Genomic DNA, 27,811 nt, shown 5'->3' with positions numbered 1-27,811 from the left:
ATACCTTAATACACTGTGTTAAACCAGGAAAATCAAATAATCGTAATAGTATCATTCCCTCCTACTTCCAGCTCAATTCAGATCTCCTTTATTACTGACTCAAGCATCTAAACAGTAAGACTTCTAGTGTCATTTCATTCACTGTGTAGAACTGCATATGTCTAAACCAAACCTCAGTCAGATTATGAGAATCCTCAGATGTGGCAAACAGCTACAATAGTGGAGAGACATGCTGTTAGATAGGTTCATTTAAAGTTTTTCTGAAACGATGAAAACAGATTTAAGAAAAAGGTAACAAAATTAAACAGAAAATACAAAACCGTTGATCTTTTGACTGGAAGGAAGGTGAATCTGTACTAAGCTTGAACACAGATGGCCTATTAGCATCCAGTTGTCAAAGGATAAGATTTCTTCACCAATCATTTCTTCAATATTTGGCTATCAATACTTACTAAAATAAAGACTGAGATCATTGCTTCTAAAAAAAACTAAAAAGAAAAAAAAGGGTTTTGCTGTCCCTTAAAGTGGAGGCAACTGACCAATGGGTAAAACCACAGGAAAAGCTCTTGACATAATTGCAAAATGCCCTTTAATATGAACCGTCTTCAGAACTGGATTTGTCAACATAAACCATTACCAACCTGATTTTTTGTAAGCGATGGGTCCCACAATCCTACATCTTCCCATGTAGTGTTTTTCAAATAAAAGTCATTAGGTTCAAACTGCTTAAAATCCTGGAGAAGGGGAAGATGGGAAGAGAGCACAAATAATCAAAACCCAAGACCAACTGCTCCCTTAAGCAACTCTTGTAAGTATCCATGCAGTCCTCTCTCAAGTGCTGCTGGCAAATAGTAGAGAACATTAATTCAAGGAAATCTGTATATTTAAATGCATTATTTGGAGGTAAATAGTTGTAAATAGTCTCAATAATATAAAACACATGAAGAACTAATTTTTTTCCCTCACACATTCTCCTAATTAGCCCAAGGCTGTCATTACATACCCGCCCTATTTTCAAAAGCAGTCACTGAGATAGTAATAGCTGGCTAATGCTACGCGTTTAAGATCATATAGGTCCTGTAACACAAAATTTGTGATTTTGTTGGTTTTGTTGTTTAAATTTATTTCACACAGGAATTCAGATAAAAGTTTGACTACATGTATGATGTTTTAGTAGCCCAATTCCTGTTAAAAGAAAAAAAGAAATCTAATTAAATATGTTTCATCTTTGGCATATAAAAGTCAGCAGCACGTAAGGATTTAAAAATATTATTTCAAATAAAATTAATGCTTAAAAGTAACATTGTCCCTATTCACAATTATACCTTCAAAAACCGTATTTGCTCCACCAAAATTTCCCAAATAGGAAAGTCAGGTATTTCTTTCTCTTAAAGGATCTCACCTGAATGCTCTTTAAAGAGATACTAATAGAAAAGACAAGCAAACAAGTCACAGTTCGTTGGGTACTCTAAACAAGTGTATGAATTGACCATACTCTGAAGGTCATGCTCAGGAGAGAGCTGCCTTTTTGAGAGAACAGTTACAAAGTTTGTCCAGCAGAGTAGCTGATACTTTTCCAATTTTCTATTGGAAACACTACTATTTCCAGTAGCAAATACCTTTCCCTTCTAGAAACTTAACACATGTACAGAAGTGATTCTTTAAATTGATTACCTATGGTTCAGCACCAACAAGCATTCCATGAAAATCTCAGAACCATCTTCTGTCCAACAAGAACATCCTCTACCACACCTAGTTCTTGCTTTATTCCTAAATGTTCAGTTAGTAAATATTATTTTTAGGAATCCAAGATAAACAAAGGACAACCTATCTAGAAGATATACCAAGTCAATCATATATAGCCTGAATTGTATCTTGTCTCTGCTAAACTAAGTGTTTACAAGTATGTGTTAGCTCAAGTTTAATTAAATCCCACTTTGTACAGGTTTTAAAAAGGTACAGAGGTAGCAATGCCTGACCAACAAGGCTCAAAAGGAATCTTAGAACCATTCTCAGAAGCTGATGAAAACACAGGATTAAGGTATGGGAATCTGATACAGGGGATTCTAGAAACACCCTTCAAAAATTTAGAGTAGAAAATTAACATTTCATGAAACAGGCCCAAAACCAAAAAAGTCACACAAAGACCTCACAGTCCCACCAATGTTTGAGCATTCTAGCTCTAAAGCACTTGGGAGGGAGGTATCATACTTACTTCTATATGTTCTTTACAGTATTCCAAACCAATGTCACTAAGTATTTTTTTCACAGTTTTCCGGGCCTTTCTTAAACTGCCAAGGTTGTTGACAGGAAGTTGGAACATAGTTTCTATTGAAAAAGAAAGTAAGAGAAAAGGTTTAAGTCAAATGTGTTCTGTTTGATGAAGAGCTGCACTTTTAATTATTTTCTCTCTCATTTTACCCATAATTCAGCATCAGAGCTGTACCATTAACTAAGGAAACTACCACATTTTGTCTGGTTTGTTCTTAAATGAGGCTGGCCATAAAGCTAAATACTGACAAACTTAAAAAAGCACGTAAAAAAAATAGATGTAACAACTATTATAGGAGTAATCAGCTGCATCTGGAAATAACTTTCTATAAAGTGTTTGTGTCTAGATGAAATCTACCTCCTATGCTGAGGTACTTAAACCACAATTTATCTTTTAGGCATATACGTTCTAACCGATTTGAAAACTGCTAAGTTGAGCTTTAAGATTTGTGTCAGTCTTGTAATGAATGTAGGAGTATCTCTTCAGTGAGCACGATGCTTCTTGCATTCAACTACAGTCACACATGAATTCTTAGTACTCTACATTGGCCTATGAAATAAGTCAGAGCTTTCCTAGGTTTTTATTTTAGGAATCCATGAATACCACAACAACATATTCTGTGAGCAAACTTTGATGGGAAAACCTTTAGAATGCTAAAGCAGGACTGTTACTTAAGAGTGCCTTGAACTGAGGAAAGTTGAGGTAGGCAAAAATATAACAGTTTCCTCCATTTCCTGTATTTATAGCTGTAAATGTCTGAATGGCTGGTTGACAACCTGTTCATTGTACATTGCTCTTAATAAAATGGGACCTGAAAGCTTGGTTAGAGCCCTTCAGAGATAGAAGTCACTGGAAAAAAAAAAAATACAAGAGATGGCTTAGCACCTTTCAGAATGCAGCCAGGTATTTTCAGCCTACGAGACAACCCTCCCTTTTAGTTCTCCTTATACAGGTAGCTAATTCCAATTAAACTGCTATTACTGTCTGTTATTGCCTGACACTGTCCAACTAAAAGAAAGTCTAAACTTTTAAGATACGCAGACTCCCAGATCCAACCATTAGCACTAAGATTTCTTCCCAGTGCTAACAACTAGCTCTATTTTGCACCTATGGGAGTTCTCAGTCTGCATGTTGCTACCCTTACAGTGAGAACTGTACGTGTACAGTTCTTCTGGAAGGTGGGTAGGGGGTTGAGGTGTGGAGCCAGTAATAAAGAAAGAGGCAGGGTTTTCCTCAAAGAAAAAGGGAGGAAGCTTCTTAAACAGCAAGGAAGTGTCAGAGTTACCTCGTTCACTGGACTTTAATGCTCCAATGCCTGTTGCATAAAGAACGTCACCCCAGAGGACAAAGCTGCATTTTTATCATTAATATTTCTGTGAGCCAGTTCAGATGTTGGTCTGATGGAACAATAAATTCTTATCAACTAAATAATCCACTATATGGGCCAAAGACTACCTACATGAACTAAAAATGGGCTTTTTGAATAGAAGTTTGAAAGTTGTTTTTTTTTTTTGTTTTGTTTTCAAACACTTTCAAGCAGAAGGCTAGAATTCAGTATTAGTAGAAATTTATAACCATTAAACATTTTAGTTAGAAAAAAAAAAATCTCCCATTTTGCCATGAGGTGAAGGGCAATCTCTAAGTTACAAGGAACTTACTAAAAAATTTTCTCAGAGTACAAAGGATATGGGTTGTGACTACAATAGCCAAGTGTCTCTGATCAGACAGAACTCTTCGACATGCACTGTCACACAAAGTCCTCCAAGTATGTGATTAAAAAAACAAAAACAAAAAACACCATGGGCCGGGAAACAAATATTTTGATGTTCTGTATTAACTTCCTCCAAGTGAGATTTGTTAAAAGAATTCAGTATAGCCACAGCTTGTTTTGTTGACCTCAACAACTCTAAATGCAAGTACACTAATTTCTGTGACTGCAAAGGTGTTTCAGCTAGCACTCCTCTCTAGTCTCAATTAAAAAGACTAGAATTAGAAAAAAAATAGATTCAAGTTCATATGAAAAGTAGCTGATTTCTGTATGTTATCTGACACCTTCCATTTGAGGGAAACTCAAACCACTCTACAAATATGAAGAATTATCATTCAGGTGAAACACTTCATAGGTAGAGTCACTCACAAGTCTGATAATTCATTTACCAACCTTACAAAACTATGGAGAGCACTACTACAGGTACCCTTGGCATCTCCGAAAAGGCAGGAATTAAATGGGTCACAGCAGTAAACTACACGCTGCTCCCAGTTACTGCCTCTAAAGACACTGTATGGAAAATCACGAACTGGTGTTTTTTATGCTGTATCCATTCTCAGCTGTACTCCTTTATAATCAAGTATCTCATATGCAATTATAAAAATATCGAGGCCTCAGACATTCTCCTACAAGGGTGAATATGATCATTTAAATAATTAGACTGATTCCTGTCATCCTTTCAGAATGCTACTCACTCCTGGCTAGGGAGTTTTTTAATCCTCATAAGGGACTAGGAAATAAGGTTTGAATCCGAGTTTCCAACTGCTTGTTATTTTGAAAGCTGACTCAGGCAAACCAGCTATTTTATCCAAATCTGCATTCAAGCTCACGGCTCCGTTACCAGATTTTCTGAGCAAATTCTGAGTCTCTCTTTCCTCTTTGTTCTCTCTCATTAAGAGCCATTTTTACAGGCACAAAGTGAAGCTTTTTTTTTTTTTTTTTTTTTTTAAAGAAAATCGCTTAGCATACATAAAATTTTCTACCTCTGTACTGTGTATTAGACTTTGACAAAAAAGTATCAGCTTTACTGCATAAGCACCTCTGGGCAGAGGCTGTATCCTCTTATTGGTACTACACTTAGCTTGCTTTTGGATGATGTAAAATGAAAATAATACCATTTATGACAAAGAATAAATGCATAAATGGTGAAAAAGCATTTGAGAATATGAGCATATCCATTTGAGCAATGGATATTCATCTTGCAACAGAAATTTGTAATACTTGCAACTCCAACCTGCAGTTTCTTTTCCTAGGCCAGTCACTATGAAATACCTTCCAGTACTAAGCCCACTGTCACTTCTTTCATGTCTTGAAAAGAAATCTGACTTTTGTGATACTAGAGCTACATTAATAGCAAGCCAAGAATAACACGTATTAACAAGATATGGCTAGGCATGCCATTATGACACCACCGTATCTGAAAGGATAGAGCACAGATTGGATGCATTATCCTTAAACACAGGTTCTTGATGGAAAGAAAATGGTATTTAATACTCTATTCACTTTCCTCCCCAAACAGAATTGGGAAACATGGCTCTGAACATTAAATTACAATAAAGTTAGCACAGGTTCGCTTCCAAAGCACAGCATAACCATTTATTATTTTTTAAACTCAATAACATCCATTATTAAAAGCTCTTCTTGCTGCAGTTCACAGATCAAGAGTGAAAAACTATGAATGCAGCCAAGAAATTAACCACGACTGCATTAATTTTTCTCTAAAGGCAACACAATCTGCATTGCTCTGACTGTTCTGTTTCAGTATGCTTTCAGTAGCTTCTTTGTAAATAACTGAACACTGAACTTTTTCATCAAAAAAAATATATGAAACAGCATGGTCAGGTACGGTCAGGACTTGAACGAACATTTCCTTGGATTTGAAGTTCTTTTGGAAATAACGTCCTAGTAATTTTATTCCAGGATATCTCCAGTTCTTAATGCCTACTGTAGAAAGATTAGTGCAAACATTAAGAAATCTGCTCATTTTGCTCATGAACTTTTTTTTTTTTTTAACTTGAGACAAAGCAAGAGTCAGTAGAGTTTGTCTTTAGGCAATAACAACTTTTAAACTTGAAAGTCAGCTACAATTCTCAAAATAATGTTTATTAAGCAGCAGCCTCTTATTTCAATAGAGTGTGCCACTAACAACTTTTTTCCCAAAACAACTGTTTTCTCCTAATTACTGTGCCCAATACACCTGGACATGTCAAACATACCATGATATATATAAACCCAAGTGATAAAGAAAGCAAATTATTTTGGACTGCCTAGAAACAATCTCGGTTATATCTGCACTTTCTTCTTGCCTCTGCCTTCCGCCTGCCTCACAGCCAAGTCTTAAGGACAAGAAATTATCGAAATCTTCCTATCACATCATAATACAGGTTATAATTAGATCTTCACATCTGAAAACTGAAGAACAACCTTACTTTGCAAATTCTGCCTGATAGCTGAATACAGCTCACCTGATCTTAGCAAAAGAAACAACCTCATCCTTAAGTTAATGTAGTTCATTTAATTTAGGAAGTTTCTTGACCATTTAATCGTAATTAGTGGAGAGCCAGGTACAGCCTGGTATCATTATGGTTTGTGACTCCACAAAGAGCTTTTAGCATCTCCATTCATCCTCTTCAAACCAGTACCTCAAGTTGTAGCTGCAATATACACAACACGCTACTGGCATATCCCTGAATGTAGACTTTAAAGAGCTGGGATTAAGTCTCCCAAGTCATTGTTTAGGCATAAATGCTATTCTTGAAAAAAGTTATCTTTCACCTGACCAAAAATTCATGTTTAAGACAGGACACTTGGAATACATCTCCTTTACTGTCAAGACTTCTTACTGCTCCAAAGCTCAGATCCAAAGAATTATTTAACACAAAGCAGCAGTGGGTGCTTTAACTGGCACTCGAGCTACTGCACTACATCTGTCGTGCTCAACAGGGAAGGATGCCCATAATAAAGATTCACAAGTCCTCACAACTGATCCTTCTGTAAAATAACTGACTTCAATGCTGTTTCTCTGTTTTTCTACTGGAATGCCAAAAGAGAGCAGTCTTCAATACCCTGGACTTCATGGAAGACAAATAAAAGGCACAAGCCTTTCCAAGGGGCACAAGCAGCTCAAGCTTTACACATCTACCAGTTACCAGATCCTCATGGTTGAAGAGGCACTGCTTACCTCATACTACTGATTCAATCTTCAGAGAGCTCAAAGTAGCTTTCAAAGGAAGCTCAGCAGCATTTTTTTTTTTAAATAAAGGAGGAATTAATTTATCCTGAGCTGACATCGCTCATCCAACAGTCATTCCAGCACAGCATTCCAGTTAGCAGGGCACCCTGTATTTCCATGTATTCTGTTTTGTGGTTACTAAGGCGTAACTAATTTTTATTATATTCCTGCCTGGTTCTACTCTATCCTATTCATTCCTGCACAGGAAGCCCTAGATACGTATTTACTACATTATAGAATTTGTCTTTGTAAAGGAATGCGCATCTGTACACACCTTCACAGGAAAATAAGCCAAGATGATCCCATATATGTTCAGCAAATATGATTCTACAGAGTAACCTGAGTGTTTACCATCATGTAGTAACAAGAATAATGGGATCTGCCTCTAAGTCAAGCAGTTATTTCCAAGTTCATGATCCAACAGACATAAGAATTCAATTTGTATCTGCCCTTTTGTGTCCTATTTCTAGACTTGGGTCCCATAAATACAAATACATTGGAAAGCCCTTGTTCGTAAGCTGAATTACACAAGACCAACAACCTCACTACTGAGATCATCCAGGTAGTATCCTCAAGTACCTAATAAAATGGATTACTAACCTAGTTATAAGGAATTCTAAAAAAATGGCTGATTTAATAAGGTATCACTCATCTTTAGCGCATTTATTCCCCAAAGGTCTGACTATTCCAGACACAAAATAACTGTAAAATAAGCAAAAGAACCGCATAAGAAGTGTTTGGAACCCTCTTTTGCTCTGTATTTATGCAGTACCTAGCATAAAGGTCTAGTCCATAGCCAGGTATTATTTCCAGAGTAATTTAGTGGCCAAATATAAGAAAAGGTGAGCTATATAAAAGAGCAAAATATCATTACTAAATTAGAAACTCTGTACTTCAGCTTCCATTTCACAGTCACATTTTGGAGATGCAAAGGCAGAGTTTAGACCAACTTTATGCAGTGCTATCCGCTGCTCTGGATACCAGCCACTACTCAAAGCACAAACAAAAACTAAGACAAGTTTCCTAACTAGTGCATACACACTGAGAAAGGTCTGAATGAAGTATTCTCAAATCTTCATCCAAAAATCTGAAGGGGTGGGGAAAGCTCTGTGAAAAAAAACAAGGAATATTTGCAAGGTAAGCAGAGGAACAGCAGATAAGTGACTTCACAGAACTTGAAAAGTGTACACCATATTGTACTTTTAAGAACTGAAGCACTGTTTTGACTTTTAATAGCCTCCGGAGCCCCAGGAAGGAAGAACTTAATCTCAAGTGCACTTCTGATATGTTCATCTTATAACCTCAAAATTAGAGCATAAAACGACTACAAAGACTTCTGAGGTTTGAGAAGTCTATAGGAACCAGCAGGTCAGTCTACTCAGTCGAATCATATCCTGAAATGGGAAGGAGCCAAAATATAATACAGGCTGATGGATTTAAATAATAAGGATAAGCACGTTTTAGGAAGCAACCAGAACTGCAGGCCTAAAGAGGCAACAACATTTTCCGTTGTTCATTTAAAATCAAGTGCTTCAAAGAACACAGGTTCATAGCTATAAAAGAAAATGGACCTCACTTCTAGGTTAGCATTGCTTCAAGCAAAGGGATTTTTCTTTACTTGGTTTTCTGAGCTTGTTAGCCATAGGTGGTAAAAGAAAATAATACTAGGGGAAAAAATTGCTTATCATCTTGAAATGCTCTCAGGAGCACCAGTGAGAGCTATGTTCAGGAAAAAACATAATTCAAGTGAACAGGAGGGACAGACCCATTACTAGAGAAAATTTCTGCTGAGCTTAGGAACTTAACATTGCAAATATTCAAGATATAGGAGAATAGGACTTGTTATGACATGACAGAAAAAGACAGAATGAAAACAAGGTCTAGCACAAATTAACTACAGCATAGTCACAGAAGTTTTAACCAACGCTAAACTCTTCAGTGTATCTCATTTTCAACAGATTTTAGTAGTTAGACAGACTCAAAGTAACTTTCAACTGCAAATTATGTCTTCACCAACTTGCTACCCTTCCTAGCTCTTCAAATTCCAGATGGAAACAATTGTAGCCACTCTTCTACAAACATCCAGAATGTGAAGTCTGACACATCCTCCTGTTATGTTACTGAGTGACTTTTAAACTACTTTTTGTTTAATAAAAATAAATTATTCTCACTGTATCAGCTTCAAGCACTTCAAGTTAACGTAGCTGTGCAGTTCAGCCCTTTAACACATCAGTTACCAAGGGACTGGAACCACCTAGAAGACTAAGTCAAAAGAAGAGTTAAAAAATAGAAAAAAAATGGATTACTGTGCAGTTATGTGGAAAATTAATATAAAATGCAATATGCCTGCCTGTTTTAGAATTCTATGCTTCAAGAACTAGTTAACATTTTCCTATACTACATATTTTTTTTAGTGCAGTCATCGCTAATGAGGGAAGTACAGAACTTACACACAATACACTGCATTCACAACTTGAGAACTGGGACCTTACAGCAAGGTATGGACCCAGTAGAGAGAAAGGGTAAGGAACACAGGAAGAGAAAACAACAAAACAAAAATCACAAATCAGTCAAATCATCAGAGGTGACAGGAAGGAAAACAAGGAAAAGCTTCCACCTGTCTTTGGACCCAAAAGGCTGCTTCTCTTTTGGTGCAACTAAAAACTTAAGGCTCCAGTGGGTCTTTTGTATTTTGGACCTCAACAGAAAGGCTACCCTGCAACCTACCACCTGTGATACTATCAGGTAACAGATGTTAAGACTGTTTCAGTTCTGCCAGCTTTATCTAGAACAGTATGTAGGATCTTCCGGTACACAACTTCAGGAAAACCACAAAGTAACACTGCCATTCTGATTCTGGAAAAAGTGCATCTGTTTCAGACCAAGACAGACCTTTTCTCTGAACTACAGTCTTCAGATATTCCGAATCTAGTTTTTTTTTCCTTCTTCATTTTTGGACAGTATTCAAAGTGCTTAATGTACTTGTTTGATGATTGAGGTTTGCTACAGTTGTAACAAACAAGTATAATAAGTGACTGATGTCACAGTCCTATTAGTAAAATTGTGGTTTTCATACAGAAATAGTTTAAAAACCTCAAGAAGTAATCTGGAGGAAAATCTTATACTGTAAAGGAACCGAGACAGCATCAGTGGACTATTCTAGCATTTCTTCTTTTAACGCATCACTGCAAACACCATTTCTTTACCACGACCCTGTCCAGTCATACCATCACGGAAACCCTCCCATGACCAGCAAGCACAGATTGTAGGTAACCCTAAACATTTAACTGAAAAAAGTGTTTTCATTCAACAAGGTTTGTAAAGAACATCGCTGTGAAGTGGCAAGTAAAAAAAAAATAGTTATGGAATCTCCAAAAGGCTTAAACAAAAACCAGCCTCTATTGCATTTTATTCTCATTTAGGCATTTGTAAACTAGGTATCCTAATGCTCTTTGCAACAGCCACTGATTCTTCTGAAGCAACTGTCCTCTGGGGGAACCAAGCCAGTGAAAGACAACATATTTTTTAATACAAGCAAAGTACATGATGTCAACATTGCTAGTGATACTAGAAGAACTGGAAAGTTACTATCTGGCTGTTCTATTGATTTCCTTTGGGAATTCTGTGAACATAGTTCTACGTTTATCTAAGCTCACAGACCTCAGAACAGTTAGAACAAGTAGTCAGTCAAGAAAAAGACTACAAAAAATCAAAGCTTCTAGTAACTATCGAGTGAAAATTAGAAATGAAGAGAGAAAGAAGTTACAGAATAAAACAATGCTACTTGAAGCAAGTTATTTTTTCTTGACCTAGATTTACAAGTTATTCCAGGCCTACAATGAAAAAAACCTGCAGGAACATAGGGGTAGAAAGCTGGTAACGCACTTTGTGAGCATTTTTCCTCACAATGAAGTTACTCATTGTAAGAGACATCTATCCCTTGCCCTTCCCTTTACAAAGGCTTATTTTGTGGCTTGAAAGGATCAGCACTGGAAAAGAACAAAACCCAAACTTATGCATATTCAGTATGTTGACCATTTTGGCTTTGTTGCACAATGAAATTAGAAGTACACAGTCATGGAGCAATTAGTAGTCTTACTAATGACACAACTGTTCACTTTATTATTGTGGCTTCCAGGTTGCTCATCATATGTTAAAATCCAGAAGATGCAGACAACTGAATCAGTGCCTGGTTTTCAGGTAGCTAAATCTTTACTACTGCTTACAAGAGGCACTATTTCACCACAGATTGTGACAGCCTCAGTGTTTACTGTGAACAGCTGCAGGCAAAGAAGTCTTCCAAGAAGGGCTGCAACATCTCCAGCTGTAAAATGGGAGCAAGCTACCATCATGTTTGCAAATGCACCATCTTTTTTACTCCAAGGGCTCTAATTTCTAAATTGGTTTGCGTTTCTAGCAGATGAGTCTGAGCACTCCAAAGAGCTAAACTACCATGCAGTATAAATCCATTGCCAGTACACAAACCAAAAATAAATGTTTTGGGGTTACTACAAAAAGCATTTAGTAACTCCAGATAGAGTCCTATATAAAAATTAATAAAAGTGCAATTTTTAAAAAGGGACCTACCTACTGCAAACGCCTACTGTTTGTCAGTTTTACAGATTTGATGCCAGGGTCTTGATACCAGCACCTTAGAACTCATAACAGAAACACGCATCTTGAACTGACTGCTTCTTAAAAGCATTCTGTGAAATTTACACTTCCATACAACTTTTCTAATAATTTACCTCAAAAAAAAAAGGAAAAAATAAAGGATGTGCAATGACAACTATCTCTTGGGCACATTATTAAAATGAATAAAATAGAACATCAGTTTTACTTTCTCCTACGGTTGACCCTTCCCTTCCTAATGCTGTCATTTATTCATAGTATGAAGACTGAGAAAACCTGAACTTTTTGGTGATCTGAAACACAGTATTACCAACTGCACTGTTGAAGAAATTATTAGGTGCGAGCATGCGTGCAAAACAGACAATTTCAAAAGCAATGCATAAACAGCCTTTTCTATCTCACTAACTTCTTGAATTTGCATACATCCATACTCAGATCAATTTAATAAAATAATTGGCTCTACAAGAACTGTAATTCATTAAAGCAGATAAATTTGAAACTAAATGATACTAATATTCTGTTATTTCTGCACATATTTATAAAATGGAACTGTTCTTACTCTCTCCTTTTCCCTTTCCCCCTCACTATCCCTCTGCTGCTTCAAAAGGTCCATCCTTTCGTCGCTCTTTTCCCCTCTCCTCCACCTTCCTTTCTTTGCTTGTTCTTGGCCTTCTTGGTCCTTACCTCGCTCATTTTCCCTCTTCTCATCTTCCCTGCGCCAATTCATAGCGTCCACATTCTTTCGTCGTTCTCTCTCATCCTGTCTCCACCGCTTCTTGATATCTTTGTCCTTAACTTGCTCATTTTCTCTCCTCTTCTCATCATCCCTGTGCCATTTTATTGTTTCTGCATTTTTCTGCGGCTCCACGCTTCTTTTGAGATAGTCTTGTCGCCTCCTCCTCTTTTTAACATATCCCTTTCCCTGGCACGAGCCTGCTTTTCTTTCTGGGAAAGAAAAGCTTTACGGGGCATCATGAGCTGCTGCTGTACCTGTAATAATATTGTATTCCATGGAATAACATACTATACACACACTCAGTCAGGCACCAACAACTCTCATTTGGAGCTGAATACTTCAAATAATAAGCCAAGATAATTTACTGCTTCTTCTCTCTCCTTCATAACCCTCTGCTAGCTCCGTATTAGATAATGCCAGGCGGGTTGCTACATTCAGCTCCAGGCACAACACCTAACTGGCACCTCAGCAGGCGGCGTGCATCCAATATTGAAAAGTCAAACCCTTAAAATCCTGGGCCTAAGCAGGAGGATTTGTTTCCCCTCCCCCTTACAACTCCTCCCACAGAGTTTTTAGCAGCCACCTGGGCATTGCAACATCCAATTGAAAGAACGGGCTGACAGGAGAGTTGTGAAGGAAACACTAGTTAATGTTCAAACCTCAGTTTCTTCTCTTACTAGAGATCTACTTTTAAGGAAGCTTAAAAGTGCTTACTTATCTTTTCAGACCTCCACCTCTATCAAATTTGTTTGGAAGTGCCCAACGTTATTGTTGGCTGGGAGGAGTGACAGGCCAATAGGAGACAAGCCACAATCTGAAAAATTATATAAGCTTTGTTTCCTCGGGAAACCTGGCCAAAACATTTAACTGCAGTTAATGAAGTAACTAATAGTGACTGGTAATGAGTCAGTAAATCCTGACTCATCTACTCAAACTTTCTCCAAGTATGCTATCTCTTGCTATTCACAAGAATAGAGGAAAAAAGAATTTAACTATGTACTTGCAGTTTCTGCCAAAAGCATGCCTGGTGAGTTTTTGTTTTGTTTTAAGAGCTGTCACTTAAGACTACCTTTTAACTAATCATTTTACTTTTGGTCATTTCTCTTTAGTAATCCAACACATTCACATCTTTAAATTTACTGATGTTAAGATCTGCAATTTTGATATAATGGAAAACAAAACAGACCACAGAAAGAATTTATACTAGTACTAATATTCTTTAAAGACTCTTCCATACACATTGAGCAACATTCAGAAGTATGCTGAACTGCAGTTGTGGCCCAGGTTTGTTTGGTTTGGTTTCTGAATTTGTTTAGAAGAGAGTTTTGCAGAGGTATCTAATCGAAATGAAAACTGCAGAAAGGACAAAGTTACTAGATTAGAATACTTAAGCAAAGCCTAAAACAAAATGAAACAAATGTACTTTTAAAATTTAGCTACCTTATGGAAAGCACTTGTTCCCAGCATGCAATACTCCATCTTTTTCCTACAGAAAAAGCAACGTTTCAAACCCTTATTCTAAAAACCTCCTCCTTTTCCCTGTGTAATATATCCCCCCACCCCACTTAAACCCACTCTTCTAGTCCATTGACTTTGTTAGGTATGTAACATGATCCCATGATTTTCATTCTAATAATTCAAACCCCAATTTCTTAGTATCTACAATACTAGAAGGGAAGGGCTGCAGCAGAGTCAAACAGCATAATAAGAAAAATGCATGCAGTTTGGTAACAAGTTAGTGCATAAAATTCAGATTATACTAAACATCACTTCATTAAAAAGTGCAGGATACCTCTCTACTAGATACCCTCTTTTTAAATATTAAATATTTCTCAATGACAGTTACCGTTAAAATCAGAAAGCAATGAGAATCCAGGATCAACACCATCAGTGCAATCCAGACACTGTCAATCTTTGAAATAGGTTTAAATTTCTCTGTCGGCTGTGTGCCAGTACCACATTACTGTTTGCTATGGCAAGCTTTTTTTTTCCATCTATCTTATCTTCACAATTTTATCAGTAACCTGATTTTATTCCAATCATAGTAACATCAGTAAATTTTAAATTAAGTCAGTTTCATGCAAATAATTTCCCCCCACCGCCCCCCAGACAAGTACTGACATTTAAAATCTGTCATTAAAAAAACCTTTTGGGACATCATTGTTATATTTTCTCTCATTTGTTTTTTTTTTTCCCCCCCTTTGGCTTCATTTTTTCATTGTTGTTTTTAACTACAGCATTCCTCCCTCCCCTCCAATTGGACATATTCCAGCCCACTTTGACAGACCAATTTATAGACAAATGATAGAAAATATCTCAGTAATAAAATACTTAAGCTTCTAAATTTTAACATTTAAATCATGATTCAAATAAGAAATGTCAGATTCCAATAAATAACTTAAAGGGACATCCAACTTAAATTATGTTCTTGTCTTTTAACTTTCGTATCACAAAACGCATTTTTTTTCGCTCTTCTGGCAGTTCTCTTGTAGTCAAAATTAGCTTTTACTTTTGCCTCTGTTGGTCTTAATAAACCAAAAGAGGGGGAAATTTTTAAACCACAAACTAACTAGCAGTGTCCAGCGAAGCTGCCAAAATGGTTAAGCTCAAAGCCCTTTAAGTCCACAATTTTTCTAGAGTTCAAGTTGGTGTTCCTTTAAGTTCAAAACGTCCAAATGTCAGTAGCAAACAGTCAGAACTATCCTTTCAACTATTTTTTGCAAATACTTCATCAAATCAAAATCTTAACTCTTCCCGATCTATTCAGTACATATTATGAGGCATTTACCTCCAAAATTAATGGTGCTTGGGCGTCTCAGACTCATTGGACAAGTTTCATGCAAAAGCCTCCAAAAATAATTCTCCTTGCAGAACGCCCACCTCAGCGATTATATTACACCTACTGTGTGAGGCCAAAGCCCGGACATAGAAGAAGCATCATATCCTGCTGTACAAAACAAAGTGTTAAAGACAAGAGATAAGAAATGTAGTAAGGGCAATCTCACATTTATAACGTACGTTTCATTGCAAAGGATTCTAAAACCATGTATACGGTACCTTTACTGACATGGAGCTACTGTGGGGTGCAATCCAGCAAGGTTAAGAGTGCTGCAGAAAGTTTTAGCAGATTTGTGGTTTAAACAGATTTCTCTAGGTGATGTTACCCAAAGAATATTCTGGTACTAACAATTCAATTAAGTTACCCAGGTCAGAAATCCAGCAGGATACCATGATGAACGCTCCTATTCACACTTCATGTAACCTTTTGATTTAAGTGTCTAGGGCCTCCGTTCATACCGCATGTGAGCTATTAGTACCGGCAGCACAGCTGCACCCTGTACACCAAGCATACTTACTGAAGCACCAACACTTCCTCGTACAGGTAATTTTTCCTAGAAGTTTCCTATACAAGTACAGTCCCACCTTAAATTACAAGACCGTGGGAGATCAAACAGGTGACATGGCTGCCAGCCACAACCCTAGGGAAACACACTCATTTGGGAAGCATTCAGATTAAAGCTTCCAGTTATATGGCTGTTAGTAGGAGGACGTGAAGTACACTGTTCAGGGCAATGGCATGTAAACGACTATGTTGCTCTAGGAAGACTTGGTATCTCTTCGACACACATCACCCATGGACGGAAACTCAGTTTTGAAAATATTGCGAACACCAGACACAACAATAGTACCATTAAAACTGGAACAAGCAAATGCAAAGTTTACAAAAGCAACACTTGTGGAGTCATTTAGTTTACCACAGCAGTTTTCATTGTTTAAAACGGTTAATTTTTCTCTGTTGATCATTCAGACAGAACATCCACAGCTTAAAGTAAAGATCATTTTTCTTCAGCTAGTATGGCTTCAACAGAAGATACTAAGATGTTTTAACAAAATTTAAAAAGACAAAATTCTTAAGATACTTCACAGTGAGGCAGAACAGAACGCTGTATATGCTTTAACAAGACCACTAGCCATACCTTCAAATAGGTAAGAATGGCAGGTTGTTTTCTTTCATACTGGATTATTTCCCAGCTAGAAAGGAGAATTTATATCCCTGTATCTCTGTCAAGTCCAAATTACCTCTCTCCCACTGCATTCTCAGTGCAGAAAGAACACTTCTGGATGAGGACCGAGCAGGACTGAGAGCAGATCAGTGTCAATTAGTGGGTCAGTCTGAAGATACAAACACTGAGCACACAGAAGTACTCATCCCATACTGGGCCTCCCAAAGACTCAGTATCATTTCCCTGCGTTGCGTTGCTGACCAGAATCACCAAGCTTCTGGCATTTTTTCTTTCTTTGTGTAATCCCAAATACTTTTTTTTTAGCCCTTATTTTGATAGTATTTGAACTTGGAGAAGTTCTTGGTTTGCATGCTACAGTGCAACACAGTGGCCTGTATCAGAGCTGACAACAGCTGTGTTCCTGGGCATAATGAAACAAGACTGTTAAGTTTCTTGGTATTTTTCTTTTTATCTCCCTAGATTCATAGAACCTATTCCAACTGCGTTTAAAATAAGATTTTTAATGATTTGTCTGTTTAATTGAAGTTAGTAGCATGCTGTAAAAAGCCAGCCATAAAACAGACTCACAAGGAAGGCTGTTAGTGCAACACTGGGCAAGATTTTTAAAAAATGCAAGAAAAATATGCAAGAAAATTAACCTATGGTTCCTGCAGCAATGGAAACGCAGCCTCCTCATGTACGCAGGTTCAATGATGCTACGTAGTAGTGTGGTGTATAATATTCTGTATTCACATTAGGACAACGATGGCCTGTATCTTTGGCAAGAAGGTTGGAGCTCCAGGACCTGAAAGTCCCAGGACAGTTGAGCAAGGAAAAGTGATAGTCAGGAAGCAGAAAGGTATCACAGGGAAGAGTGAGCAAACCAAAAATACCAGGAGCAGAAACACCAGGGAGAAGAGAGAAGTTGGGAGAACTACAAACTAACAAAAATTTCCACGAGAAGGTAAGAGTTACAGCTAAATACCTCTCCTCCATGCACTGACTGAATAAAGAGTCTACTCCTGACACAGCTATCTCTGGCTTACAATAAGCATTTCCACTTTCTTCTGTTTGCACTCTTCTCCTTATTTAAGCATTTCTGGCCTAGTTTTCAGAGGGGCTGTGCACCCACATCTCCTGTGAAGGTAATGAGATTTACAGTTTAACAGCACATCTTAAATGCCAGACAACTAAGAGCTCATTTTTCAAGTCTGCTATAATCCTAAAACAGAGGCTGTTTTGTAACAGCACGTGCTCTACTCTCCTGGCAACATTTTAAACACAGAGCACCTCCACAGCATTATCAGCTCCACCATCTGCAACACCAGCTACTGCCCATGTAACACCATGGCTGCCAGCTAACTTTTGTCTAACACCTCAACTCCAACTAGACAGTTGTGTGTGCACAGTGCCATGTTAGACCGTTAGGCTAGCACAAGCCCCCAAGCCCTTTAACTTGTGTCTGTATCTAAAACAGGACTAGGCATATTAGAAAGATGTAAAGTAAACAGAAAACCCAATCAAATCTTCTGTAAAAATCTGGCATGGTGTTTTGAAACTACGGTAATTGGAACTGAAGGGAATTAGCAAGTGTATTTTGGTACCTGGCCTATGTATTGTAAAACTTCTGCAGACCTCTGTGCATGAAACCCCCTGGCTGTCCTTCACAGTCAAATAGTCTATTTCTTAAAAGTTCCTTTGCCAATTAAAGACTTTAAAAAGATTTTGAAATCACTTCAGAGATTAAATCAGTGTGCCAAAGAAAAAGGACTGTTCATACCACTTCTCTGGACATCAGTAGGTTTTCTAAAATGTAGTACTAAAACAAACAAACAACAACAAAAAAAATAGAAAAAGCAGCCACACTCACATTCCTTTGGAGGAAATTCTTTGGCTAATAACCTTAACGTGCTGTTTCTGTGATTCTATGTGAACTTCAGCAAGGGTTTATGAAACTGTTTCTCTCTTTTTTTTTTTTGGAGCTTATTGTCTATCTTCAACTTGGTGACTCCGATGCTAACAACTCCAACTTCCCATCACAGAGGAAGAACTTCTATGGAAGACAGTTCTAGTGAGAAGGCTCAGGAAGGCTGATCTTACTTTCCATTCATTTTTTTAAAAGGTTAAAAAAATATCTTCTGCAGCCCAGCAGACAGGGATCTTCTAAGTCATTCACACACTTCTCATTCTTGCTTGATTTCTGGAATTTTCCACTGGTGCCAGAAGCTCCATCTGGTGGGTGTGTACACTAACTGCATAGCTAAAAGGAAATTAACTATTTCCTTATCAACCTTTGCTTAGTAGTATAAATTTTGTACACTGTGTGATTTCTATGCCCCAATGTAAAATACAAGATGGCCAAATTCCCACTGCTCTAGGAACAGTAACTCCTTATTTCTTCATGCTAATTCATTCTAATTCTTCATTCTAATCTGCTACCTTGCACTCTGCCAGGAATTTGTTGGGTTTTCTTATTTTGATGACATAGGCTGACGTTAAAAAATAAAAAGCACATTGTTAGCTAAATTTAAATATTTTCTAATGATCTTTTGAACACACAAAAACACCAGCAATTCTGCCAGTTCCTACTGCATTCTGAAAATCAGTTTTAAATTGTATCCGTTATTCTTTAGGGCATGCCATACTTCAGTGCATAGGAAAGTTTAAATTAGAGGCAGTAGCACCAAGAAGTAAGCTTCCCCCCTACTGCTATCTTGAATATCTTTTGTGACTGTTCATGATCTCCAAAGATAAACATTTATGTGAAACCACATTTGTGCAGTGAAATCAATATGTAATGTACATGCTCAATACAACAGTCTTGCTTGTTTAGGGCTATTTCTTAAATATTTCTATTTGAACTGTACTAAAGCCTGCCCATCTTACAGAAATTTGAAATCAAGACTAGAGGTCACTGAAGCACAAAGGATATTATTTGCTTACACCATGATATCCACACTTCAGTGATCAGGGAAAAAAAAGGCTGCATGAATATGCTTTACGATTTCCAAACATGATCCTCATCTGGATTGTAACTAAACATGAACAATCCCTGAACAAAAATGATTTGGGGAATTTGCAGTTACAAATTAAATAAAACCAAGCATAATCTTTCAATCCAAAACTCAAAAAAACCCCACATTTGAATAGAAATCTCTAAACTGTGCAGGAACTAAGCATGTAATCAATATAGATACAATTTATGATCAGATTACACCGATTGTGAAACTGCAAACAGAAATTAGACTGCAAGTGCAAATGGCAGTCTTATCTTCTATCCTGTTTTCCTTACACCACCACTGGTAGTCTTATCTTCTCTCTATCGTGTTTTCTTGACACCACCACTGTGTCAGCAACAGGACTTGTGCAGCAGCCAGAGCAGAGAACTGATTCAACTGAAATGCAGTCTTTTACAGCCAGAGCAGTTCCTCCGCACTCCCAAGCAGAAGTGCTAGGACTGGTACAAGTAAGGTGGCAGGAAGTGGGGCTTGTACCACTCCTTGTAGAGGCAGTATAGTCAAGATGTATTTATACCACGAGTGAAACTGCACCCCTTAGTGTGTCCTAACTAGTAAAATGCATTGCTTGCATGCTGGTTTAAGTGGCAGAACAAACCAACAAAACAAAAGAGAGCATACAAACACTTTTACAAGCTCATCTAAAATCCTGCCAATACATGTTTTCTCAGATAGACGATGTATCAGATACTGACAGGACCTCGCCAACTGGCTAGCATCTAAGTATTTAAAATGTAAAAATAGCCTGTGAAGTAGGCTGATGCTAATTGTTTTTCCTTTGCCTTACCACTTCACACATGCTATGCACAAACGCTGGGTAAAGCATTTACCAAAAAATGATTGGGTAAAGACTGTAAATAAGAGCTTAAAAAAATCGGTCTTACCACTCCACATTTCTTACCTCTTTCCCTTTCTGTCTAAGCATAGCTCCCAAGTGCTCCAATCCCTGACTACATTCCAGCGTTAATCCACCTCAGCTACTGCTGTCTTCGGTCTGACTCAGGAACCTTCGATATTCAAAAGGCTTCATAGCAGCAGCAGCAGGAATGGGGAAACAAAGCAAAACAACAGATCACAAACTTGAGTTTGACTTCTCAGGAGAAAAAAAAAAAAGCAATTTAAGACCAGTATTTTGTCTACTTAGATTTCAAGAGATATTTTGCCCCCTTACTGTTGCTGCTATGAATCTGCATCACTAAGAACCGCTTTAGCCCAGATGCAGCACAAGTGAAGAGCTATCAGATCCAGAGTCACATCAGAAATCAATACACAAAAGAGGTAAAAAGGGGTAAAGGAAAGAACGCCCAAAGGCTGAGGTCTGAAAGAGAGCAAAGGAGATGGACAGGGAAGAAAGAGCAGCCAGTGAAGCCAGGCTTGAGAGCATGCCCATGCCCCTTCCTACATGTAAAAGACTGGAGGAGTGTACTTCAGTGGACAAGGTGTTAATAGTTAAACTTCTATTTCTTGTGACTTGTTCCAAAAATCTGTTTCTTAAGTAGCTTCTAAAGGAACCATTCTGTCACATGATGTGGATAGGCAAGAACTTGCAGGTGTGACGTGTTCACAGAGACAATTACACAGGTAATTGGGACCCAACAGGCAGCATGGACCTAAACAATCTCTTACGCATGCCACCTTTTAAAAAAATAACCACCTAAGGATATATAAAGGGTGGTAAGTGAAAAGTGACTCACTGCAGGAAAAAACAGTATTTATTGAACTCTTATTCAAAACCATCACCTCATCAACTGTCATACACATTCAAAAGCACTGATGTGAAGAAAGAATGGGATGCTGAATTTGAGCCTCGTGCCTGCCTTTCACCATCAGCTGCAGCGAAGTTCTGAAGAACCGTCTTTCCTTGAGGCATATGGCCCTCAGACAGGTAAGCCAGAGTTACACCCTCTCTGAAAATCTTTCTTCAAGTCTAGAACTGAATTTGGTTCTTACTCTAGACCTAAGTATTTCTTGAAAGCTCAAAATGAACAAGCCAATTTGACCAACCTGACTAGGAAAGCAAGAGCATTTTTCCCAAAATATGTCAGGTCAGTCAAAACAAACCTTCCACGTACACAGAAAGTATTGGATACATGCAGATATTTTAACTAAATTAATGTGATTAGAAATTCCTTATCTTCCAATGCGTGTACAGGTATTTGTATTACACTATCCTTACACCAGTATCATTTATTCTCATCTCCATAGCTCATACTATTACTAGGAAACGTGAACTTCTATCAACATATTTATTTACAGGAACAGGACTACTACCACATTAACGATTACACTTTTACAATTATATTAATAAAAATTGTACCCAACATCAAAATAATTCTAAGCATTGAGCAGATCTGAACAATCAAAAATAACATAATGCTTGTTTAGATGCAGGCCAACATAGTCAGTTGTTATTCTTTTAAATAAGTATGTTAAATGTATCAAAACGATAAAAACAGAAAATGTAGCATTATTAAAATACAAACTCGTCTGAACAAATGAACTAATAAATGAAGCGCATCTTTGTCCATCCAAAGCAGACCAAATCACACCAGTGAACCGCACAAACTAACTGATCAATTTAAGTCACACTCGGTGCATCTCTCCTGGCACCTATGTCCTAGTGACTCTAGACTGTCTCATCATATCTGATGCTGTTTTGTCCATCCCCAATTCATAAATTTTGTGTCTCAAACTTACTTCAAATGCTGGAGCAAAGATAACCTCCCAATTCTGGAAAAAACAAAGATCAATAAATTTCTTATCTTGCTGCTGAGTCTTATTTGCAGCTACCCAAAAATAAATACACTAACCCATGAGCACTGCCTTTTCTCCCATAAAATGATTTCCGCCTTTTTTTTAAAGCATCAATCAGATCTTTATATAGAGTTGTAGAATACACATTTGGGCTACACGACTTTTGATTACCAGCGTGCTTCTGATTGAGTTACGCATTGCAAGAGTGCTACTTTAAAATTTAATATTTACTTTCGGTATTTACTATTATTATGGAGTAGTAAAGCTGGGTTGGGAATAATCATCTATTATTCACTCTGCAGTGTGACAGAAGCACAACTTACCTTCCACAGAAAATTTGTGCTGGCATTCATCTAGGAATTTCTCTGGCATCCCCCTCTATTTTACTAGTGAATGCAGTAACTGCAGAGTTCAGTTTGGGAAGTACCTAACAAATGATACTTTACACTACTGTCGAATTATTTCCACGCTCAATTAAAACGCTGTTGTAATACACCACTGTGAGTGACACATACCAATTCTGAAAATGCTAATGGGCATCTTCTGACAACTGTTAACTTCTATCCTACGTATACAGAGAAAAAAATCAGTTATTCATCTCATCCTGGAGAGCACGTCCAGTCTTCCTAGACTTTTGTTTGTGAAGCTAATGCTTAACACTGATGGGCACGCGCTTTCCAAAACAGCCAAGAAGTTCCTCTGCTGTGAGGATCTTTCATTCCTGGGCACTCTGAGAGCAGACAACATTCACCACTCGCCTCTTACCTACAGGCAGGCACAGCCACCTTTCACCTTCACCATCCCTCGCACATCCAATCACTTCTCTCCTGAAAACCTAACACAAGTGATCTCACAAGCCCACAGTGACTTTCCAACTCTAGCAGATCCACGTAATACACTTTCAAGCATAAACAGTAGTAACCTAAAAGAGATACAGGTTTATAGAATCTGTATCGTGAACCATTCACTTCAAGTTAAAAATAACCTGAGGGTTTTTTTTCCCTAATAAGGGAGCATTCCAGACGTATCAATTTGCGATGATCTTAGAGAGTTGTCTTCAAACACTGGAAGCATTTCATTTCTAATAGATACTAAAAAGTCTTTAAAAAAAAAAGTTACTTGATAAGAAATACTATTAATTTTCGTAAAGGGTGGTTTGCTATTAGAAAAGCAAAAAAATGTTCATCTTTTTATTACTTTTGGAAGAGAATAAGTTTTTGGTTTGTAGCTGAAGTTTACTGTAAGCATCTGTATTTAATGTAAGCATCTTCAGCAAAGGTAACAATCATCTTACGACCCATCAGCCCCAAGTGCAATTTTTGTTAACAACAGTACTTTTTTGTTACCTCTTCTCAACGTTTTAAGATTTCAACACATATTGTGTTAGATGTTGATCTGCTCATACCACATTACTGCCCAACATCTGTAAAAATTATGTCTAAAGCAGAACCAAACACAGGGTTTGTTACTAAACGCCAAAAAAAGAAAGCTTTTTTTTTTTTTTTTAAACAGGACGATGCATCCTTCTCACCTGGACGGATGGCAACTATGGCAAAGCGCTGTAAGCCCTGTAATTGTTGGTTATCAGCCACCCCAAGGGAAAGTTTTTCTAAGTAGCAGAGATCCCGTGGTGGGGAACAATGCTGGTGGCCTGCAGGAGATGCACACCGTGCTATGCAGCAGCCACGCCAACCTCAGACCACGCTACGTTGGCAGGTAGGAATGGTGTCTCCATTATCTCAGGCACATGGTTCACGTCCAAATGGAAAATAGTAGCAAAAATGAACAAAAACATAGCTAGCAAAAACAACCTGGAGAAGAAAAACCTGTAGTTGTTCTACAAGGAATCAAAACCTCTTTCCCACCTACCGAATGGTTCCAACACGTCTAACAAACAAAGTCTCAAGACGTCGAGGTCTCCCTCATCCCGCCTCGCCCACCGCCCCTAACAAAGCGGCCAACCCTTCCGTGCCGCCTCACACCCAAAGTTTCTCCCCCTGCAGCCGTGCGCTTGGAAGGCGTAAGAGCCATGCGAGTTCCTAAGGCAAATGGCACCAGGAGCCACGACCGAGTCCCAACACGACACCCACCGCCCTCCACCCAGCCTCGCGTACCAGCCTCACCGAACCACGCAGCCCCTCCAGGCGCTGCTCACCCCCCGGGGGACTCCCCAGCCACCTCCAGACCCCCGGCCGGGGGTGCAGGGACACTGGGGGGGCCGAGGCCGGCCGGGGACCCTCGGGTCCGGTGCCAGGAGCCCGCCGGGGCCTGCCCCGCTGGCTCGGCCGGGAGCGGGGGGGCCGCAGGCGGCGCTGCGCGGCCCTTCCCCGCCGCAGCCGTGCCCGGCGCGGGGAACGCGCCCCCTGCCGCCGCCCGCCCTCATCTCCGGCGGGGCTGCGCTGCATTTTGGGTGGGGGCTGGTATTTTTTTATTTATATATTTATTTTTTTCCTCCTCTCCCCGGCCACGCTCAGAAACCGGGAGCCACGATCCCGGATTGAACGGAGAGGGAGCTGGGTGGAAAGAAAAACAATTATGAAAAAAAAATAAACGGAGAGGGGCAGGCTGAGGCTCAGCATCACCCACACCGCGGTACTTGTTTGGGAAACCTTCCCCTCCCTTCCCCGCCCCCGGGCTGCGATCGCCGAGCGCAGGGAAGGGGAAGCAGCCCCGGGGTGCGGAGCGGGGCGTTCGGCCTCCGCTGTTCCCCCCCTGCCTTTGTCTGGGAGCCGGGGGTCGGCGGCCGGAGCCCGCGGCGGGGCCGGGCAGGGCCGAGCGAGGCGGCGCCGCCGCTGCTGCTGCTGGGCTGCATCCCGCGGCTGGGGCTCGGCGCGGGGCAGCGGCTCCGGCTCCTCCCGGCGGGCTGGGGGCTGCTGCCCGCCTGGCTCCGGCCCCAACTCCGCCACCGGGGCCCTACAGCAGCGGCGGGATGCTGGCTCCGGGACGGGTCCCCTGAGCGGCCGGAGGGAAGGGAAGCGAAAGAGGGAGGGAAGGGGAGGAGGAGGGAAGGAAGGCGGCGGCGCAGCGGTCCCCGCCGCCCGCTGGGGCGGCCTCAGCGCTTCAACGGGTGTGCGGCCGGGCACGGCGGAGGGAAGGGAAGGGAAGGGAAGGGAAGGGAAGGGAAGGGAAGGGAAGGGAAGGGAAGGGAAGGGAAGGGAAGGGAAGGGGCCCGCCCGCCCCCCTCGCAGCCCCCCAGCCGACCACCCCGGGGCCGGGTCCCGCCGGGGGGGGGAGCCAGGCCGTGTCCTGAGGCGGGCGGGGGCCGCCCGCAGCCGGGCCGTGCCGCGGAGCCGCGCACACACCTACCTGCCCGGGGCTCTCTGTCCTCGGCAGCGAGGGCGGGCGCTCCCCCGGCACCTCAGCCTCGGGGGTGTGAGCGGTGTGTGTGTGTGTGTGTGTGTGTGTGCGCCGTGTGTGTGCGGGGCGGGCGGAGCGCAGCCGGCGGCGGCGCGGGGGAGACAAAGGGGGCGGGGGGGGGCTGCGTGAGGGGGGGGATGGAGGAGGAGTAGAAGGAGGAAGGGGGCGGCTGTGGGGAGCGGGCCCCGGGGGGGGCGGCGGCGGCTTCACAGGGCTCGGGCCCCGGGGCGCGGAGGGTGCGGGAGGCGCGGGGGGGGTGCGGGGGGGGCTCTGTCTCCCCGGGCGCCCTGCGGACAATACAGCCGGGTCCCTCCTGCCCAGAACCTGCCCTGGCCAAGATGGCGGCCGAGAAAGAGCGGAAGTGACGCCAGGCGCTCATTAGCATACGGGACTCATTGTCCGGCGGGAGGGGAGGGAGGGGGCCGCGCCCCGGGGGGGGGGAGCAGAGCGGCGGTGGGTTCCCGTCGGCACTGCCCCCGCCGGGCCCCGCGGGGAGGCTCCTGGTAATGGGGAGGGGGCTGCGCTAAGCGGGGGGGTGAGGTGAGGCGGGGGGGGGGCTCTCGCGAGAGGCCCGGAGCCCCCCCGGCGGCTGAGGAGACGGCGGCGGGATCTACCCCGGCCCCGCTAGGAGGCGCCGCGCCCTGCGGCTGGGACCGGCGCCGCGCGGGTATCCCTCCGCCGCCCCCAGCCGGGACTACATCCCGGCCCGAGGGGGCCTCCCGCCGCCGCCGCCGCCGCCGCCGCCGGGGGCGCGCCCACGTGACCGCGCCGCCGCGCACGTGACCGCGCGGCCTCGTGCCGACTGCCGCCCACGGGGCGGCCCCGCCCCGCCCCGCTTGGCCCCGCCCCCTCCCTCCTCAGCGCGGCCCCGCCCGGCCCCGCCCGGCCCCGCCGCTCCCTCACACCATGGACAGCGCCGCGGGGCGGCCCCGGGCGGCGGGGAACGGGGCACCCCGGGGCCCCCAGGGGCCGGGGGCACAGGGTGAGGCCCGGCACAGGGCACGGAGGCGTCGAGCGGGGCGAAGGCGGTGCTCGGTGGCCGCTCAGGGACAAGCGTCGCGCACACAGGTGGCAGGAGCTGCTGTGGGTGTGGTACGGTGCTGAGGTGAGGGGACAAATATACGTGGACGCCGCCAATTTATCAAATTTGCCCACTTTGGGCTTGTTTCCTGCAGGCGCGCCATTATCGCTGTTAGATTTTTGGCTTCTGGTGAGCACTGCACGCACACGCCCGCACAGCAGGCGGGAGGGAGGCAGTCGGCTTCACGGGCGTAATTCCTCAGCGGTAACGGCTGAGGCACGACAGGGCGCTGCGCGCCGCCTGCCCGGCTGGGTATGGGTGGGCACGCTCGGGAGCCTGGAAGAGACGAGGCCTAATTTGATAGCTTGGTAAAAAGGTGCCGTAAGTGAAGTGGAGCAGCGGTGGCTGCTACTTCTAAAGCATACGAACTTGAAAGGTGAAGCAAAGCTCAATTCCTGCTGTACTCGGCACTCAAGGCTTTGCTACTTCAGTGACACGCAACAGCCTCACGATGCTAGAAAGAAAAAGTCTGTTTTCTGAAGTTTAAAAGCATAGAAAAATTGCTGTAACTTACTTGGACTTCATAAAACAGCAAATTCCTACATTTTTATATGACTCACATCCTGCAAATGTTTACACCACAATTCACATAAATATCTTTCATGAAGAATTTAGTGATGTTTTACGGTGTTTGTTACCTTTTTTCAAGACTTTCTAGTTCAACTGCATTTATAAGTACACTGTTGGCAAATCATACCTTTATTTCACCATGTATTTCACACTGTCTTCACATTAGTGGTCACATTAATGGAAGTACACAAAACTTACCTGCAAAAACAAAACTTGTGATTTAGCACTAAAAAAAAAAAAAGTTTCCAGAACTTGAAGTTCCTCTGTTTGGGGAAAAAAAAAAAAGTTTTGAGATCACTTTTACCTAACGTCTCTTACTGCTCAGATTTACGTTTTCTTCTCCAAATTAAAATTTTAGAAGAAAGGGAGAAACGTTTGTAGCACATTT

The 27,811-nt window shown here is 41.3% G+C and overlaps 1 protein-coding gene and 1 long non-coding RNA gene across 7 annotated transcripts in view; one reads left to right on the top strand and one right to left on the bottom strand.

Moving 5' to 3' along the window:
* The window catches only part of ADNP (activity dependent neuroprotector homeobox), a 31,834-nt gene extending 5,732 nt beyond the window's left edge, over nt 1-26,102 (bottom strand). Inside the window, exons 1-6 of one of the 6 annotated variants that reach the window (XM_050713974.1) lie at nt 17,304-20,520; nt 15,429-15,587; nt 14,081-14,126; nt 12,589-12,894; nt 2,216-2,328; nt 642-734 (exon numbers count right to left, since the gene is read on the bottom strand). In XM_050713974.1, the coding sequence (XP_050569931.1) occupies nt 642-734; nt 2,216-2,328; nt 12,589-12,631 (249 nt within the window). In that variant the 5' untranslated portion in view covers nt 12,632-12,894; nt 14,081-14,126; nt 15,429-15,587; nt 17,304-20,520. Of the gene's footprint in view, nt 1-641; nt 735-2,215; nt 2,329-12,588; nt 12,895-14,080; nt 14,127-15,428; nt 15,588-17,303; nt 20,521-20,562; nt 20,686-25,721 lie in introns of those variants that run through there. The other 5 variants (XM_035548046.2, XM_050713973.1, XM_035548045.2 and 2 more) reach the window with 5 other exon arrangements.
* LOC118248794 (uncharacterized) overlaps nt 25,412-27,811 on the top strand; it is a 44,686-nt gene continuing 42,286 nt past the window's right edge. The window contains exon 1 of the long non-coding RNA XR_004778865.2: nt 25,412-25,482. This is a non-coding gene — a long non-coding RNA (uncharacterized LOC118248794). The remainder of the gene's footprint in view (nt 25,483-27,811) is intronic.

This window comes from Cygnus atratus, chromosome 16 (genome assembly GCF_013377495.2).
Source record: "Cygnus atratus isolate AKBS03 ecotype Queensland, Australia chromosome 16, CAtr_DNAZoo_HiC_assembly, whole genome shotgun sequence".
Lineage (NCBI taxonomy): Eukaryota > Metazoa > Chordata > Aves > Anseriformes > Anatidae > Cygnus > Cygnus atratus.
This window is presented reverse-complemented; position numbering and strand designations above follow the sequence as displayed.